Source organism: Gymnogyps californianus, chromosome 14 (genome assembly GCF_018139145.2).
Source record: "Gymnogyps californianus isolate 813 chromosome 14, ASM1813914v2, whole genome shotgun sequence".
NCBI classification, from domain to species: Eukaryota; Metazoa; Chordata; class Aves; order Accipitriformes; family Cathartidae; genus Gymnogyps; species Gymnogyps californianus.
The window spans coordinates 17,001,908-17,020,290 of NC_059484.1; the positions used below are offsets into that span (position 1 = coordinate 17,001,908).

General features: G+C 39.6%; 1 protein-coding gene across 1 annotated transcript in view; it reads right to left on the bottom strand.

The window, feature by feature from the left end:
• The window catches only part of SPOCK1 (SPARC (osteonectin), cwcv and kazal like domains proteoglycan 1), a 323,597-nt gene that overhangs the window by 85,755 nt on the left and 219,459 nt on the right, over positions 1–18,383 (bottom strand). Inside the window, exon 5 of the mRNA XM_050905361.1 lies at positions 16,890–17,022. Within this exon, the coding sequence (XP_050761318.1) occupies positions 16,890–17,022 (133 nt within the window). The remainder of the gene's footprint in view (positions 1–16,889; positions 17,023–18,383) is intronic.

The following is an 18,383-nucleotide window of genomic DNA, read 5'->3' on the forward strand; positions in this document are numbered from 1 at the left end:
ATGTCATTTCCACAGATAATTAATCCCATTGATTAATTTGTTACTCTTAGAGAGGCAGCTAAGAGAAGTAATAACAATTTATGCCATTTTTATTTGTGATCTTCCATTTACAACTCTATTATAGCTAAGTCAAGAAGTTGCCCACAAAAACAAGAACAGGCTGTTGATTATGACCTGGATCAAGAAGTCTTGCAAGTTGTTATTTATGCACTGAATCTAAACCAAAGGGTGGAAGTATACTTTAAGTTATATACAAACATGACTAAAGGTTTGAGGATGCCATTGGTTCAACAGGCAAAATAAACCTAAAATGAGTGTATAATCACTTAAAATATCTGGGGACACAGATAGTTTTCACATTTCCTTTTAATATCTTATTTATTTCACTGGAGGTTTATCTCACTCCCTTGTGTTATTGCTGGCTATAAATATGTAAAGATCACCTCCATCCTCGGATTTACCCTCACCTTTTATCACAGCTACGCTCTGAATGACACTAAAAGACAAAATAATGTCACGCAGTTGTGACACCAGATGTTATGAGTCTATTCCTAGCCATTGGAGGAGCACGTAGAAGCCACGTGACCGGTCGTGCTGATCCTCTTCTTTGCCTAGTAAGTTCTGGTGAAAGTAATAGAGCAAAAATAACGGAAATAGGAATTATGGGAGCCAGTCTTTCACATCCACAAGGGAATTAACTATACCATCACCTATAGTATTGTCTTTTTTTTTTTTTTTTAAATTTGATAAGCAGTACTGTGCGTTTCTGGATATACACCCTTGCCAATGCCTCCATTCAAGAACAGTTTTCCTTTCCATTGTCTCTCTGAAAACATCATCAGTTCTACTTTTACCTTCGGTCAATATTAAAACTGAAGTGTTACAGTAAGTTTCTGCTTGGCAGGGTCAATAGTATTGGTCCGTGCAGATATAAATCCCACAGGTTGAGGTAGTGTCTTTTTGTTGATAACCTGAGTTTTAAATTTAAGGGTAGGACTAATTCCAGTCTCAAGACTGGACTGTTAGAAGGACAAAGGGGGAAGATAAAAAGCATCTGAATAACTACAATTTAGCTTTGGTAATAGTCTCATCCTGTGAAACAGTATTGGAAACATTCTCTACCTTTTGTCTTTTGTTCACCTGTGCCCAATGTTTATATTAAATTGTCTTTCTTGCATGCTGAGATTTTAAAGGAGAATCTTTTGTTTGTTATTTATTCTCAGTCTTGTGAGCAGTAGTGAAACCAGGAAAAGTTACAAACAAACAAAATTCTTGATGTTGTAATAACGCTTTGAACTAACCGAGTTAGCTCAGATCACATAGTTGAAAACAACCACACAGAAATCTAAACCCAAGTTTCCACTGCATCCCAGCGAAGTGGGCACAATTACGGGTGTTGTGGACTCCAACTGTAAGACAAAGCGTCCGCAGATGTCTTTATTTGTCACGGGCCCTGTCTGTGTGCCAACCGAGCGAGAGCAAGCTTGGATGCAAAGGCACTCTGCTCATATCAGTACACACGCATTGCTAAGAGCACAGCGCTGTAATATGTAAGCATAACTGTTACACAAACTTGGCCTTCATTTGAGGGAATACTGTAGTACTTTATGCAAGTCTCGGGTTCACCCAGCAGCCTGCTTCACAGCAAAGCACTTGGCATCTGCATCTGCTCAAGTTTAAGGTGCTAAGCATTCCCCCCAACCTCTAAAGGGAGCTGTACTGCGAAGGGTACACCCAACAGGGTGCTGCTTCAAACACGTCTTTTTTTTTTTTTTTTTGGAACTGCCATTGGAAATCCAACTATGGACTTCAAGTCTTCAAATCTGTTCTCTACTTTAAGCACGATGGAGGAAGAGAGCTGCTTCAGAGCATTTACAGCCATAACAGAAACAGGTTTTTACAGACATTATGCTGTGTCATCCTAAGCCAGGGAGGTGTGAGAAAGCTGTGGAAAAGATACACTTTATCACATGTGAGAGGACGACACAGCTACTGACTAAAAAAAGACAGATTCCACCTCTCCAGTTAACTGGACCAATCTAACACTTCAGTTAGCCCCTAACTGGAACTAGAAACAGCCCAAATTAATAAATTAATACAGAAAATAAAAAACAAAAGATTCACCTAAAGCCAAAACAGTACATGGTGGCAGACAAAATGCATTACATGATGTGATTACATGTCTGTAAGAAGAGAAATTCTATGTCTCAACATAAAATATTAAGACCGCGGGCCAGTTTTCAAGAACCATGTGGTGCACGGCTGCAGACAGACATGGAAGGCATAGGACACAAATATTCCCCTGCTGACTGAGCCCCAGCAGCAGTTCCAGTTCACCACCCCAGAGCTCACGTGGGGGTGGATGTAATCCGCAGAAGACACACAATCAAACAGGGAGGATACGCATGATGCTGCCATGTATTGCCCCAGGACACGAGATCTATTTGCAGAGGTCCTGCAGGGTGAACTCTGTAAGGCTGGGCAGAGCCCCAGATTAGAACTGCATCCTACAAGGTTTTCCTGTCTTTTCTATCCTACACAGGAATTGGAAGACAGAGCTTGAATAACAGTGCCATCTCCCTTCTGAAAGCCTCTGCTTTTCTATTAATAATTTCTTGCATTTTTGAACTCACTCTCATCATGAAGTGCAATACAGCGCTATGTCTATGCCACTGACTGCAGAAAGCAATCACCATCCCCATTCAACTGCTGAAGTTTTTAAAGGCTCTTTACCCTGTCCGTGCTACCTGAGGAAACTTTTCTCTAAAAGACATTTTGGCCCACTCTCCCCCTCATATCACTCATTTAAAAAAAAAAAAGTCTTTTTTGACCTGACGATGCAGGTTACTAAAAGTCGTTTGAGACATTTGCTCTATCAATCTGCAGAAATTCATATTGAGATGTTACAACCAGCATTACTGAAATCTAAACTAGGAAACTTCCCTTTCTCCTTTATTTCCCTACCTTTTCATCAAGATCTCCTGCAAGAAAAAGTGAGTACAGCTGGCTAGACCTAAAATGACCCACTTCACATTCTTTTCTCAATTTGAACAGGTAACAACAATGGAAGACAAAACTTGCATTAACAAGAAAATATCCTCCACTGTCATACACATGGAACAAAATACATACCATTTTCTTCTAGGAAAAAAAAGTAGATTTGCAGCAGAAACTACTTTTACTAGGATTACATTACAGCAAACTAGAAGAATGTTGTATTTTTGACTGTGATCCTTTCTCCCTGCGTATTTATTTCTATATGTAACACATTAAAATGGGTAAAAGAAAAGCATACACCATTGGAGAACAGCCCGAAGCATATGGAAACAAAAATTAATGGGTATAACTACATGGATTTAAAAATCTCTTCTCTGCTTTCCTCTTATTTATGATTAAAATAACACAGATGAGAGGAATGCAACTAGTTGAGCTCTCCGTTTCTGTTTTGTGTAGTATTACATCTGGGAAGAAAGCCCTCAGCAAATAAAAGAACTCCACTTGTACCATCTAATTGCCAGTGACTGGGCACAGGCCCAGTATGTGTAAGTTGTTCTGCAAACAGTGAAACTAAGTCCAATTTTTCTATGAATTCACGTCCCTGACATCTTCCCATCCCCACTTTAATATTCTCAGCGTTCTTCTTTCTCCTTCCCACAGACTCTATCCCAAGACCATCAGTTCCAAACCACCTTCTACACCCTCTGCGGCTGATCACTGCAATACTCCCAGGTCCTCTCCACAACCCAAACTCCCTCCTGCCATTTCCTTTGGTTGGAGGGAGTAAAGACCTTAATGCAGAGTACCTGGAGGTATAGGGAGGGGGAAATGGAGAAGAGGGTATGAACAGCCCTTGAAGGGAAAAGGCAGAGTCATCTAGAAAAGGCCCAATCCTTATAATAACAGCAAAAGGTAATCTGGATGACCCCATGTTTTGAAGATTTGGAGGACTCCATCCCACCTCCACCTGTTCACTTTTTTTTTTTTTTTTTGGGTTAAAACACTCCCTGTCTCCTCAGGAATAACTGTCAACCTGCAAGTTATCGTTGAGCAGGTTCTCAGTGGATTTCCAGTCCAGGGTACAGATATTTTGAGGGCCCAGACAGGTTCCTCTCTGAATTTCGCCTTAGATGCAGTGAAAGTTCAGAGTAGTGATTTTGATGAAAACACCGTGAGCTCAGACTGACATTTTTCTATAAAATGCTTTCACTGGAAAATACTTGTATCATTCTACCTGCAACAACAATCACAATATCTCCTCAATACTATGTGTATAATATCAATGTGATTTCTTTCTAACACCAACTAAACACATTTAATATGATGCAATTACTTTGTGCATGACTATTTAAAACCCAATTTAGTTGTGCATCTAACCTGCACAGATTTTTTTCAAATATGAGAAATGTGTTCACTTGCGTACTTCATGCCACACTGACAACTCATTGAGTAATATCAACCCCAAGATGCGTTTTCTAGTCCAATTATACTATAGGGGCACATTTGAGCATGATGCATCATATAAAGAAGATACACACATAAATCCCATTATTGTTAGTGGAAACTGTGTGCATTGCACCTCCCACACACTGTTTAAGAACTATGCCCCACAAAATCATTTTAAATAACTCATATTCTACACAGTATGAACCTGTTATCTAAAAACTATTCCTTTGCCTGCTCTATTATAAAGGGACAAGAGACAGTTTACGAAGAACAAGCCTCACGGCTTCAGTCCCTTTGAGTTTCTAGCCTTTTCTTTTGAATCCTAAAAATGTAAAGCAGTCTGTATCATTCAAATAACCTAATTTTCCAATCCACCTTCATTAACATTGCTGGCTGAAGCCAATTACAAATGCCTTACGGCTTATTGCCTCACAAGCACAGTGTGACAGGTCAAATTTTATTGTTTGCTCCATCCATCATTACTGACACAGTAATTCAAAGTACACAAGGCATAGTCTACTCACTGCTTCTTCTTTCTCCCTGTGCATCTGCTGTAATTTTAATGTAGAAGCTTTATTAATAAAGTACATCGTCTTCTGTCATTCAGTGCTGGCTTCTTCCACACATGTGAAAAGAAAAAGCCCCAAGTTATGCTTTTCTTCTAGCAGCATCTAACGTTCTCTCCTTTGGCATAACGTGCCCAAGCAAGTCATCGCTGGTGATGCGTTTCATCAACAAATACTTTTTATATATCTAACGCAATGTGATAATGACAATTTAAAAAAAAAGGAAAAAAGAAAAAAAAAGAAGATAATTCAGCCACAGAACAACCAACACCAGGAAAAAAACCCAAACTTTTGGAGTGATCTAGAGAACTAACCAAGATGTTCATTTACGGTGTAAAACATGGCTGATAGGCCTACATCTTCCAGCCTAAAGACAGGCACATAACTTCATTTTTCAAGCCGCTAATGAGATGCAGTCTCATTTAATTCAGTAAGACTTCAGCACATATATTTAAAAACATTCCCTAGAAAAAGGTTGTTTTTCTGAGTTTTTGGAATACTGAGCAGCCAACAGTGGGAGTGTTACATATTCAGACTTCTAATTATTGGCAGTAGTTACCTGGGTGCCTAAATAAAAACATTGCCTTCAACACTGTAGAAGCTTGTAAAAGGGAAGGAGAAAATCAGTGACATTCTAAACATTATTCCGTCTCCAAAAAAAGCATATGTGAGCAAATCAGAAAGGCATAGGGAGCAAAAATTTCCTGCAACGAGTTGCCCTTCTTCCGCATCGGTCTTCGCTATATAAAGAAAGTCAGGCCCCCCACACTTTAAAAAGAACAAAACCAAAACCCCCACAAAACACCAAACCCAGAATGAAACATGAATCTAGACTAAAATTATTTTAGCATGCTACAAATTGCCATACAAAATCCCAAAATATTCATTGTTGTCTGTCCATACCTTGGCAAACAGTATTTTAGAGACAACTCACCCCCACACACCATCTTCCACCCCCCCTTCATAGTTTTTTTGGGGTAATCTGGTAACAACTGACATGTAAACATGAGGAGCTGCATTATCATATGGCAGGTCTAATTAGTAAGAGTTCTAGAGACTCTTCGTGGGTAAACATGAAATGAATGTATCTAATTTAAGCAAGATACATTTAAGTGAATCCTATCAATTGAATTCTAGTCAATTTAGATGAATGCAATAAAAAAAAAAAAAAGCATAAAACCCCCACAACAGTGTACTTCTGTTTAACTTATTTAGAGATTATTATCCCATGGGAGCACTAGTGAAAATCAAGACAACAACCACAAAATCCTGCACTTCTGCAGCACCAAAAAGATGAGCTCTTTCAGTTGCTTTACAGACCTGTGTGACTATTATCAGAGCCATTTGGGAAAACTGGCTTGTAAAGAATTTAAGGGAGTTCGACGTGAGAGAAGCAACTTTACGCTGCCTGAAACTTTGTCTCTTCCTGTCACTCAGGATGGTGTGTGTTTGTTGGAAATCTGAAGGTTATTTTATTCTGCACAGGTTCTTATACTGCATTTCCCAGCATGGTATTTATACATCACTACTGCAGCTACATAGTGAGAACGTTTTTTTAGGGAGTTTGGAGCAGTGTTTTCGCTATACTCAAGTTCCTAAAATAATATGAAGAATGAATTACCTCTTGCAGCAACACGCCTAATAGAGACATTTTATCGCAATTTTCCCCAGGTTCTGTGGGCTTAACTCGATAATTAAAACATTCAACTCTGACAAGCCTTAACTATGGTAAAATAACAGATTCAGGAATTAAAGAAAAAAAATACGGATTTAGAAACTGACAAAATATGTTAATTGCAGAGAACCCAGTCTGCACAAAGCCAAATTGTTTTGGACTGAGCCATGTTAGAATATGGAGAAACAAACTAAAAATATCCTTTCCGTGCTAGGCAAGGTTAGAGAAAGGAGGTAAACATTGCCATATCCCAATTAGACCAACTTCCTTAACCCATAGTTGTTAAAACTTGGAGGTACAACTTTGGATAAATTTTGCTTTGTCAGGGTCTTTTGCTCACCGGCCCCAGTAGAAATCAAAGCAGTAGGAATTTTAACTAATCTCTCTTAAAATAAATTATACCAAGGAAGAACAAAACCAGGTTGTGATCTATCTAACTCTGTCCCCAGAACGTGTCCGATATTTCTCTGTCCTGCCTTTATGCAGGATACGAGAGATCACCAGCCTCCAGCAGAACCAAAGCAACCCCCTTCTCTTTCCAACACTGACCAGTGGCTTTAACAGAATTAAGTAGCCAGCTTTCCACAAAAACAATCAGTATCCTCTGTATAAGAGGATTCTTCATGGGATTAAAAAAATTTCTTGTCTTTTTTTTTTTTTTTGCCAATTTGTGTTTGTAGAACTGTGTTAATGAAGACTCCTTCTCCAAAGACTAAAGGCATAGCAACAAGCAGTCTCTGAAAGAACATCATGTCTTGGGCCACAGCAATTTCTCATTAATTCATAGAATCTCAAACCTGGCAATATGACAAAGCAGCCCTTACCCTGTAAAAATTGCCCAGAGCTCTTTGTTTTTTCCTCTATCTGTTGATTCACTGCAGAAGCCTCTATTTTGGTTGTTCTCACAATTCATACTATGCCAGGTGAAAAAATCTTGCAAACATATATATTCATGGAGCTTAGCTGGGAAGCTGTCACAGAAGTGGCCACAATTCACAGATCAGTGGTTATGCAGGCCTAGTTTTTCCCAGTTAGGATGTAAAATTGGTAGAGGATTGTTTGGGATTTTGAATTTACTATCTGACACCAATGAAAAGCAAAAGCTTCTCCATTTCAACACAAAACTAAATGGGATTTGAAAGGAAGCTCAGGAATTTGCTGAATTGCATGGTTATTTGAGCAGAGTTCAAAAGTTGTATTGCTCAGCTCCCTCAGAGTTTAACAAAGGTTACCCTAACCAGGGGGAAGCACAGATCTCTTTGTCCTGGATTGTTTATTTGTGGCCAAAACACCCTTACAAGGCAGCACTGGAAAGAATGTAGGAGACAGAAAGCCATTTTTTGAGTACGTTAATTGACCAAAAGATAAATGTCCTTCTTTGAGCATATGCAAAAATACCACTTAGACATAACTATCTTAAGACATTGGCATGGATTACAAGGTACACAAGAATCGAGATCTACCTTATTTCTGATTCTCTGCTTGTTCCTTGAGACCATGCAGAGAAAAAAAAACATATAAACAACAGGATGTCTTTAGGATAAACAGCACTTCATCAAATAACATTGCTCACCTCATGCTTCAAGCCAAATAAACTGTGCAGCTGCTGCAGGCACAGTACAGAGCTCTATGTGTTTTGCCTTCTGAGACACAAAGTTTATTATTTAGGACTTGATTATGCAGTAATGGCTTCACATCGCTTTTGGATTATAGGACTTGAGTCTCACTGGCCCAGACTACAGGCTGAGGGAACATCTACCCTGTTGGGAATACAGCAGCCAGATGTGCCCGAGTCAAACGAGTGATCTACAAAGGTACCCGGCATTAGGCAAATTCTAGTTCTCCCACAGTCCTCTGGAGCGTCCCTGTTGTATTTGTGAGAATAAAGTCAGTAATGCTGAAAGCCTCATGCCAGAGGTATTGCCACAGTTAGGAAACCCCCTGCAACAAAATGAATCAAATAATGAAATAAGAATGAATGTTGAAAACCTGCTACTGGAATAAGGAAGTAGTAACAAGGCCATAAAGTATTTTTCCTGTAGAAAACTCCATCAGAACAGTCACATCCCATGAAACCTATTGATTGCCACAAAAAGATATTTGAATACTCTATTAAAAATCCTGACCAGCTTGATCAGAAAACTCCAGGAAACTTAGCAATAGTGCTGTCACATCTTATACAGACACATTTGATTTAACACAACAACATCACACCCCCACAGACCCTAAATCATGCAAGCTTTTTTCAGCATGACTTCAAAATGGCTCTCCCAGTATTTTATTAAGGCAGAGAGTCCAGATCTTTCCAAATTATGAATGAAGAAAATGCAAATTGCCCAGCATCACAACATAGATCAGTGGAAGAACTGGGTAACGTACCAGATCTACCATGTACAGGTTCAAGCTGTGATAGACTATGTCAGGCCTAGACTCTGAACTCAGAGCAAAGAACTGAGTTCATAGATTAAAAATAAGAAGGTGAAGAAAAAGCGGAGGGAGAGAGGAAAGAATAATTTATTCTTGTACCTCCCACCAATCTTTAAACTTTGTACAGGGAGCAAACGCATAAGGATGACTTAGTTTTCTTCTCCATGGATTTCTTTAACCATGTCCTACCTTGTCTTATTCTTCCTGTCTTTCCTCCACCCCACCCCCTTATTTCCTTAATTTTCCCTTACAAAACCAAACCAAAGCTAAAAGTTAACACAGAATGTAATCCAACTTTTCATCTAACTGAGGACAGGACAGGTCTTAACACTTGCTAAGCCTCTGCTGAGTATCTTATTTTCCGTCAGGAAAGGCTGAGTCATCCCTTAGACAAACCAGTGTATTAGGTTTGCATGGCAAGGTTTTAGCAGCTGGGGGCTACAGGGGTGGCTTCTGTGAGAAGCTGCTAGAAGCTTCCCCTATGTCCGATAGAGCCAACGCCAGCAGGTTCCAAGGCGGACCCGCCGCTGGCCAAGGCCGAGCCCATCAGCGACGGTGGTAGTGCCTCTGGGATAACAGATTTAAGAAGGGGGAAAAGTTACTGCGCAGCAGCAATTGCAGCCGCAGAGAGGAGTGAGAAGATGTGAGAGGAACAGCTCTGCAGACACCAAGGTCAGGGAAGAAGGAGGGGGAGGAGGTGCTGAAGGCACCGGAGCAGAGATTCCCCTGCAGCCCGTGGGGAAGACCATGGTGAGGCAGGCTGTCCCCCTGCAGCCCATGGAGGTCCATGGTGGAGCAGATCTCCACCTGCAGCCCCTGGAGGACCCCACGCCGGAGCAGGGGGATGCCCGAAGGAGGCTGTGATCCCGTGGGAAGCCCACGCTGGAGCAGGCTCCTGGCAGGACCTGTGGCCCCGTGGAGAGAGGAGCCCAGGCTAGAGCAGGTTTGCTGGCAGGGCTTGTGACCCCGTGGAAAGGACCCACGCTGGAGCAGTTCGTGAAGAACCGCAGCCCGTGGGAAGGACTCACGTTGGCGAAGTTCGTGGAGGACTGTCTCCCGTGGGAGGGATCCCCACGCTGGAGCAGGGGAAGAGTGTGAGTCCTCCTCCCCCTGAGGAGGAAGGAGCGGCAGAGACAATGTGTGATGAACTGACCCAAACCCCCATTCCCCGTCCCCCTGCGCTGCTCGGGGGGAGGAGGTAGAGAACTCAGGAGTAAAGTTAAGCCCGGGAAGAAGGGAGGGGTGGAGGGAAAGTGTTTTAAGATTTGGGTTTTATTTTTCATTATCCTACTCTGATTTGATTGGTAATAAATTAAATTAATTTTTTCCCCCAAGTCAAGTCTGCTTTGCCTGTGACGGTACTTGCTGAGTGATCTCCCTGTCCTGATCTTGACCCATGAGCCTTTCGTTATATTTTCTGTCCCCGGAGGAGGGGGAGTGATAGAGCGGCTTTGGTGGGCGCCTGGCGTCCAGCCGGGGTCAACCCACCACCCACAGACAGGGAAAGCTGTGCGAAACCACAGCTGAATAACAGCACCCCACACCTAGAGGGCAGGTAATACAGCCGACAGTTGGATTATGAAAAACCAAACCATGTTGTACCAAATACTCAACACTTGGACACTTTAACAAATATTTATTAATTGTGCTTCTGAATACAGACTCCTCCTAATTAAACATGGCAGTCCTCACATTGCACACATTTAACTAATAGTGTCTCATTATTTTGGTCATTATTTTTTCTCCTGCTTCAAGATTGTTGGAAAATTATTTCTCCTGCACATCCCTTAATATCAAATTTGTTACCTAATGTTATGACAACAGAAGGTGATTTTTCCATTTTCAAACAAAGAGACATGATCATGGACTTAATTAGCTTGCAATGATTTAATTAAAATTTGCAGAACAACAATGTACCTAATTAGAAGCATATAATTATACCAAGGTACCTTTCCATCTTTGAAGGGACCATTAGTCATTGAGGTGGTATGTTTTGTAATTTAAGATCATCCTTAGTTTCATTTTCTGATTAGTTAAGTGCAGTCATCGTCATGTTCAGGTAATTGCTTTATTAACTAGCTTAATTAAACTTCCTGTAAAACTGACAGCTACAGAGTTATTCTTCTTAATGTGTTGCTGACAAAAACATTAACTAATTACATAGCGCTCTTTACAGGGCTTACTTACCTCATAAGCTTAATTCGTTAGTACTTTAAAGAGCTTTGAAAACTCTGACTGCAATATACTATGGAAGTGCTTTGTATTGTCAGAGTATTAATAGAGCTGTTACACCCAGGAAACAGCAATTCCTCTTTACAAAGTTTTATAATATGGGAGAGAGCATACGCATTTTAAGACATTTGCATTTCAAGCAGTAACTAGAAACTCTGAAATTTTTGACAAACCTAAAGCCCATAGAGTTCAAAGTTAACAGCAAAGGGTGATAGAGAGCTTCTAAAGTTTCCAGAAATATAACAAAATTATGCAAGTCCAAAAAAAACCGCTAGGAACAATTGCTGGAAACAGAGTATGAGGACTGAGTAGTTACAGACCACATCTGTGTTCAAATTTTGTCATGCACAAGCACTTAATTATCGGTGTAACTAAAGAATCCCAGCTCAGAAGAATTAGTTTGTCATCTGGAAAACAAAACAACAACAAAAAACCCACTGCACACCACAGCCAAACATCTTCATCCCCTTCAACTTTAGCACTACTGTGAAGCAGATGAAATAACCCAGATCAACAATAGAGACAAGTTTCGAAGACACTTCAGAAAAAGAACCAGAAAGGTTTAATACCTAAAGGGCGGTGAGATTTTTCAAGCAGTACAACTGCCACATATGAAGCTAAATCAACTTAAAGATCCACCAAAGCACTCAGTATCTTGTGTCTCGTATTGTGATAGTTTCGGTGACACTTTTAAATCCCTTGTAGCACAAGATCTGGGCATGGACTTCTCATCATTTTCAACATTTTCCCGTTTACCTTTGTGTTGGAAACCAACACCTTTTAACATGTTCCAACGGAGGATTTTTTTTTTCCCCTCTGACCCTTGTATTATTGAGTGCTTTGGGTTGGATCACTCTCCCCAATTTTATCAAGAAATTCTTGCCTCCAGGTCTACAATGTCTTCCTTCATGAAGAAAATTTCACTGATTAAAAAATAAAGTTGGTTTTGAGGAAAAGCCATTCAGTTAGCAAACCTCAAGAAAGTCTGCTGCACTGAATTCCTGAGGATGCTTGGACCTGCCGTTAACCCAACATATTAACCTGAGCGAGGATCCATGATTCTGTTTCACTCTTTTTTTACCCACAGTATCAGTTACTGAGCATCTCTAGAGACATCCAGACATAACACCACATTGCAGTAATGGTCCTCAAGATATGCCACATAACCCATATTTCTGCTGGGCCAACAGCATTTCCTCTGCTGCTCTGTGAATGGCTGCCTTCGGAGCATCCTAATCCTTTATAATCTAGGTGGATGGGCACAGTCAGTTCCCAGAATCACCAGCACTATAATTAACATAAGCAAAATGCTTTCTTTCAAAATGCAATCTCCCCAGAAAGCACTAGAACAAAGAGCTTAACAGTCTGAGGATTATCAAACAGTGCAAACCAGCAAGATAACACTTTTGCTATTTTGCCATATAGCCTTTATGAATGGAAGATTTTATTACCCAGTTAGGAATAGACTAAGACATCATTTAAAAGAACAACAACTAAAAATGCATTTTATGTTACTTTCCTGGAATTGAATCCTTAAAGATTTCTTGAAGTTTTCATAAAACAAGAACAAATCAAAGTCCTCCACATTCCTCAAGCTCTGTTGAACATCATTCCAGATCAAGTTCTGCAGTCTTAATTTTGCTTTAAGGTCTGAAACTAAACTTCGAAGGGGTAGAAACTAAAAGTGCCAAGCAATGATGTAAGGAATACTCAGGACCTGTTTAAAAAGAAATTTCAACCCAAGTCAAAGTTGAAATGGAAAAGGAATATGTTCCTTTCTTAAAGAGCCATACTTTGATGAAGAGGAGTATGTTAGCTCCATTATCAGCTTGCCTTATCTAAAGATACGGATGCCTCCACTTCTGCATAAGAATCCAAGAATCACATTTGTTCAGCCCTGTGACACCTCAGCCTAGTAGTATCCTGCCAAGTTGCAGATCCTTAAAAGTAAGAAAACTACAAAGGAGTAAAAGAAAGAACAAATTGGAAACAGAACAAATCAGTCCTGCTGAACTACGCCAATCATTCCAGCTTCTGGTCATCACTGCCTTAACGACTCAGTGTGCAAGGGGTTTACCTGCCTGCAGCAGATCCATTCTCCATGGATTTATATAAATCCCATTTATATCTTTGGCCTGCGCAATACTGTGCTGCAGTGAATTTCACAATTGTATTCTGAGCTGAAAAAATAAAAATACTTTCTTTGTTTTGAAACCACTGATTTATAATTTCATTAGATCTTGTACTATGAAGTACAACATTCCATTTCCAATATTAGTCATGATTTCATGTGAAATCATGCTGAAGTGTTCTAGTTAATTCTGTGCTTCCTTGCAGGTTCCACACCTCTGACGGCCATTACTGCCCTTCTCCAAGCATCTCCTAGTTCTACCATATCAGCTTTGAGATGAAGCGATGATAACTGAAGGCAATGGGAAGTCCAGGCATTTACAGAGAAACATAATAATGTTTTGTGCTTGTTCTCAATTTCTTAACCCTTTATTTGCACTTTTACCTGGCAGTGATCATCACAATGTCTTCTGAGAAACCACCAGAATTATTCCGAGATCAAGTGGCTGAGCGCTTTGTGATGTGTATATTTGGTTATTCTCTCTTAATGTGAATTACTGTGCATTTATTGACACCCAAGTTTCATCTGCATTTTATCAGTCAATTATTCTTCTATTATATCCTTTCCTTTTCATTCATTTTTACCTGAGCTAACAGTTCAAAGCACGGAAAGAGCAATCCCCAGAACAAACATTACCGACAGCGTTGAGTGGTAGCCTCCAGTCATTAGTGAAACGCTTTGATGCTGCTCTGCCAGGCCATGAACTGTAAGCCCAAACCCTGTCTCCCACCTAACCTCCTGCTGTGCTGGCAGGGAAAGGCAAAAATCAAACCGAGCCAGGATGGATCAAAATGCTGGTGCGTGTGTGCGCGTATACTGCCTGTCTGCCTATGTGATTAGATGGCCAATACACAATTTCAGAAGACTTTTCCCCCCCTGAAATGTAGTGGCTACTCTCCATCTTTTCTTCACAAGCTTAGCAAGAATCCTTTCATTTGCCCCGCATATCATTACATGTTCACCAAGCAGCTGATGCAGAGCCAGATACGAATACATGCATATAAATACAAAGCAGTGTATTTGCTTACGCTCAAACGTCCACCTTTTTGCATTTTCACAGTCAATGCTAGAACATGCCAGCACCGCGGTGCCAGAAATAATACTTGCCAACAGCACTGCATGTGAAAGAAAGTTACCAAAGAAAAGCTTTGATTTTAGGGACTTAAGGGCAAGAAAGAGGGATCGCATTATCTGGAGAAAAGTAATGGTGAATTTGAGGGAAGCAGTTGTATTCTCTTCATAAAAGACACCAGAAACCCATGATCATTACTGACCATAAAAATGTTATTTGTTAGGACATTAAAATATACCATTTAGTTTTAATGCTCTGCCTAAAGTATTTTCAGCTCATTTACCAAAATTTGTCTTTAAAAAAAAAAAGTTATCAGTGAAGCAGAGCTTTTAGAAGAAGAGAGACAATGATGTTCTACAGGTTACTGTAATACAGTACTCACAGATTTACAATGTACTGTATACAGCTAAGAACAATAGTGCTGCTATAAGCTTCTCCTTGATATTGCGTACAGGTTAAGCAGATATGTATCCTCTCGCTAGCACTGGATGTTACAGAAAGATTACCAATCAACATGACACTGGAGGAGCCTTCAATCAAAAAAAAAAAAAAAAAAAAAAGATTGGAAAAAGCAACTACACATATGCAACGTGACAAGCAATCGCTCCTGTGGAGCGGCACTCGAAAAGCAATGACACCCTACCTTCCCCAGGCAGTGGTAGAGAAGGCGGACAAAATTTGTGGAAAAGAAGTTGCTGCACTTGAGAGACCAACAAGATGTTGTAATTTTCAATTGCTAGGACAGGAGCAATTGATAGTTAAACACACAATAAATGAAGATGAGACGAAGTTGCTTCAGAATAAATCTTTTAAGTCTCCTTTAAAAAAAAAAGATACCACTCAAACACCGGCAACTTTTGGGAGGCATGTCTTTGATAGTCAAGTATGTTAGCAACAGGAATTGTTTAATGTCTTTATTATAGCTGTCAGGCTTATATCGTAGTCACAATCGTTTGGTGAATTTATGACACTGGCAGAATTTCTGATGAAAACCATTTGGATCTTATGGTAAGAAATACAGGTCAAAAAAAAAAAAAGACTCAGCTAACAGATGCAGGTAAGATGCACAGAAATGAGTTCAATAGGATGACAGAAAATGCAATGAAAGCTATTTTCTACAGAATATCTTATATACTCTCAAGAGTTCAGTCAGAAAAAGTTGTTTTCAAAATGAACCCAATTTTAATCCTAAATACCAATGCTAAATTACTGCATTACATCCTCCTAGAGAGTATTAAAGAGTAGCTTGTTTAACAGGCAACTTGGAGCCCTTTTTCTGCAGCCTGTATGTGCAAGGACGAGAGAGTTTCTGCTGATTTGCTCCTTTGGCCATGCAAATCCTTCAGCCAGAACAGAAGAGAGGCTTAAATGAATTAGCCATGGCAGCACTTTAATATTTGTGTCTATTAATGGATGAAGAATTCAAGCTGCCCATTGAGAAAATAACGTAGCTGCAATATCATCATCACTGTTACATCACAGCAGAGGATTTTTTCCCCTTGATTCACTTTATTTTCTCGGATTTGGGGTGGGGTGGGGTATGCTACTTTTGGATTTTAAAGGGTAGTTTTACTGGGTGTCAAATCTTACATTGCATGCAGGAAGAGAAGAAAACTTTAAGGGTATTCCCGAAACACGACTTCCAGTGCCTGAAGTGTTGTTTATGGAACATGTATCTGAGACATGGAAGGCTTTATTTGATAATGGGAGATCTGGACTGCTGAATGGCAGTGAAGCCAGTTTCTTTTATTAAGTCAAGCCCTAGGGTGATCATATTTTCAATATAACAATGAGCCAATTTATCCCCACTGGGTTATGGGAGGTGTTTTTTTTTTTTTTATGGTACCATATATGCTGCATCTGGCACACAAGCCTATTAAAACTGTGGTTTAAAGGAATTGTAATGTTACCCACGCAGCCTGGGGGGGGGGAGCAGGGGGAAACTATCACAGAACAATGATACTGCCAAGTTATTTTACCATTTGGAGATCAAATCTTAAAACCAAGAACTATCCCAAAATCTTCTTGTCTGAACGAGGCAGTCCGATCAAATAAATTTTTTCTGTTGCATCATCAATATTGAAAGTGGTCTACTTCATTAGCAAGAATGAGCTATTTAGAGAAACATGAGTCATGAAAGTCATAAGATTCCGATTTGCTGTTTGTCAAATATGTAAAAAGTGCTGATAAATGTAGATTTTTTTTTTTTTTTAAACACAAAAATATTCCAAAACTAAAGTAGATTGTAATTTAATACTGCCTATTAATGACAGCTATTTCATCTTCATACTACAGCCTGGATAACCACTACTGACAGGATTTCAGGTCACAAGCAGAACTTACCTTGGTAGTATATGTATGTCCATCAGATCCACAGACAGCGTTGGCATGCGTCATGGGGCAAGGCTTGCATTTTACTATGTTAGCTGATCCAGCCCAGTGCTTCTGGGCCAAGTTTCCTTTCTTTTGTCGAAGGCTGTAAAATAAGAGACACCAGGTTTTTTTGAACACGCTTGTATAAAACAGAAGAATGAAAGCTTCCCTGAATAAGGCAAAGCTAGATTTTCAACAGAGTATTAATTTAAGGCAAGTAAATTAAATATAGCTCTTCACAATGCTTCTGTAATATGGCACATTACAGCAAGCAACCTAAAAAGTCATAAATTGGTAGGCAGTCCTAGATTTACAATACTTGGCAGCTTCATTTTGATTTATAACTACAAATGACTCAAGAATACAGCATTTTGTTGGACTACACAGCATTTCTAGTGAAACAGGCAAGTAAAGTTACATCAAGTTGTATTCAGAGACATTTTCACCAGGCCTTCTCCGAGTTGCCAAGTTACTGTTAAGGTAGTGACAATTTTAAAACAAAATCCTTTGAAAAACATTGCAATTTACATTATGCTTATAAAAATGCATGAAATCACCAAACGACTTTGTCATTGTACGTGCAGTAGCCCTCTCTACATGCCAGCTACTGAACAGCTGCTATTCTCCGATCAGTCACAGTCCCCCTAGGAATGCTACAAAGCGACAGAGAGCATCTCCAAATCTACAAATGCATTTGCACCGTGGGAGTGACTGCAGTTGTCCTCAAGTCATGGACTACTCAATTATTGCATTAAAAATGTCTATGAAAAAGACATCTGCTCCAAAAACTTATTGCAAAACACATGCAATTGATTCTGATTAATAGCTCATTTTCCTGTCATAATGAACTACTTGACTGACATTAAGTAATTATCACCAGCCTACTGTTGTAAGCTGATTAAAAGTTTGCTTTAGAAACCACAAGTCAATGTTACAATACAGATTCATTTTGGCCATGTGTACTTGTCTTTCACTTGAAAGCATTTACAAGGGAAAGCAAGGTATCGCATCAGCTTTGCTGGAGACGGTTAAGAAAAATAACTGCCATCTGTTCTCATACCACAGTAAAAAAAGATATGATATAACAGTTCAGCTAGAAATACATTTCAATCCGCCGCTGAATGACTTCATCACAGTTTTAGAAGAATATATACAGATATTTTTTAAAGCAATTTCACTACAGCTTGCAATTTGCTACACAATACTGACTCTGATGTAATGACACATTCAGCTGCTAAAATAATAAAAATCCTATTCTTTCATCTCAGTTCTAGTTTTCTTCAAGTCTAACCTTTGTCACAGTGATGAATAGTACTATTAAGAAGCTTGTGTCCACAGAAGGAATCCAATCATGATATCATAAACTATGAAAATAGAAGCCCAGTATTTAAGACTAAATTCCCTTGTTATTTTGAAGAAGTTTTCTTAATGCACAGAGCAGCTTTCCCTCTTTCAGATGCATTC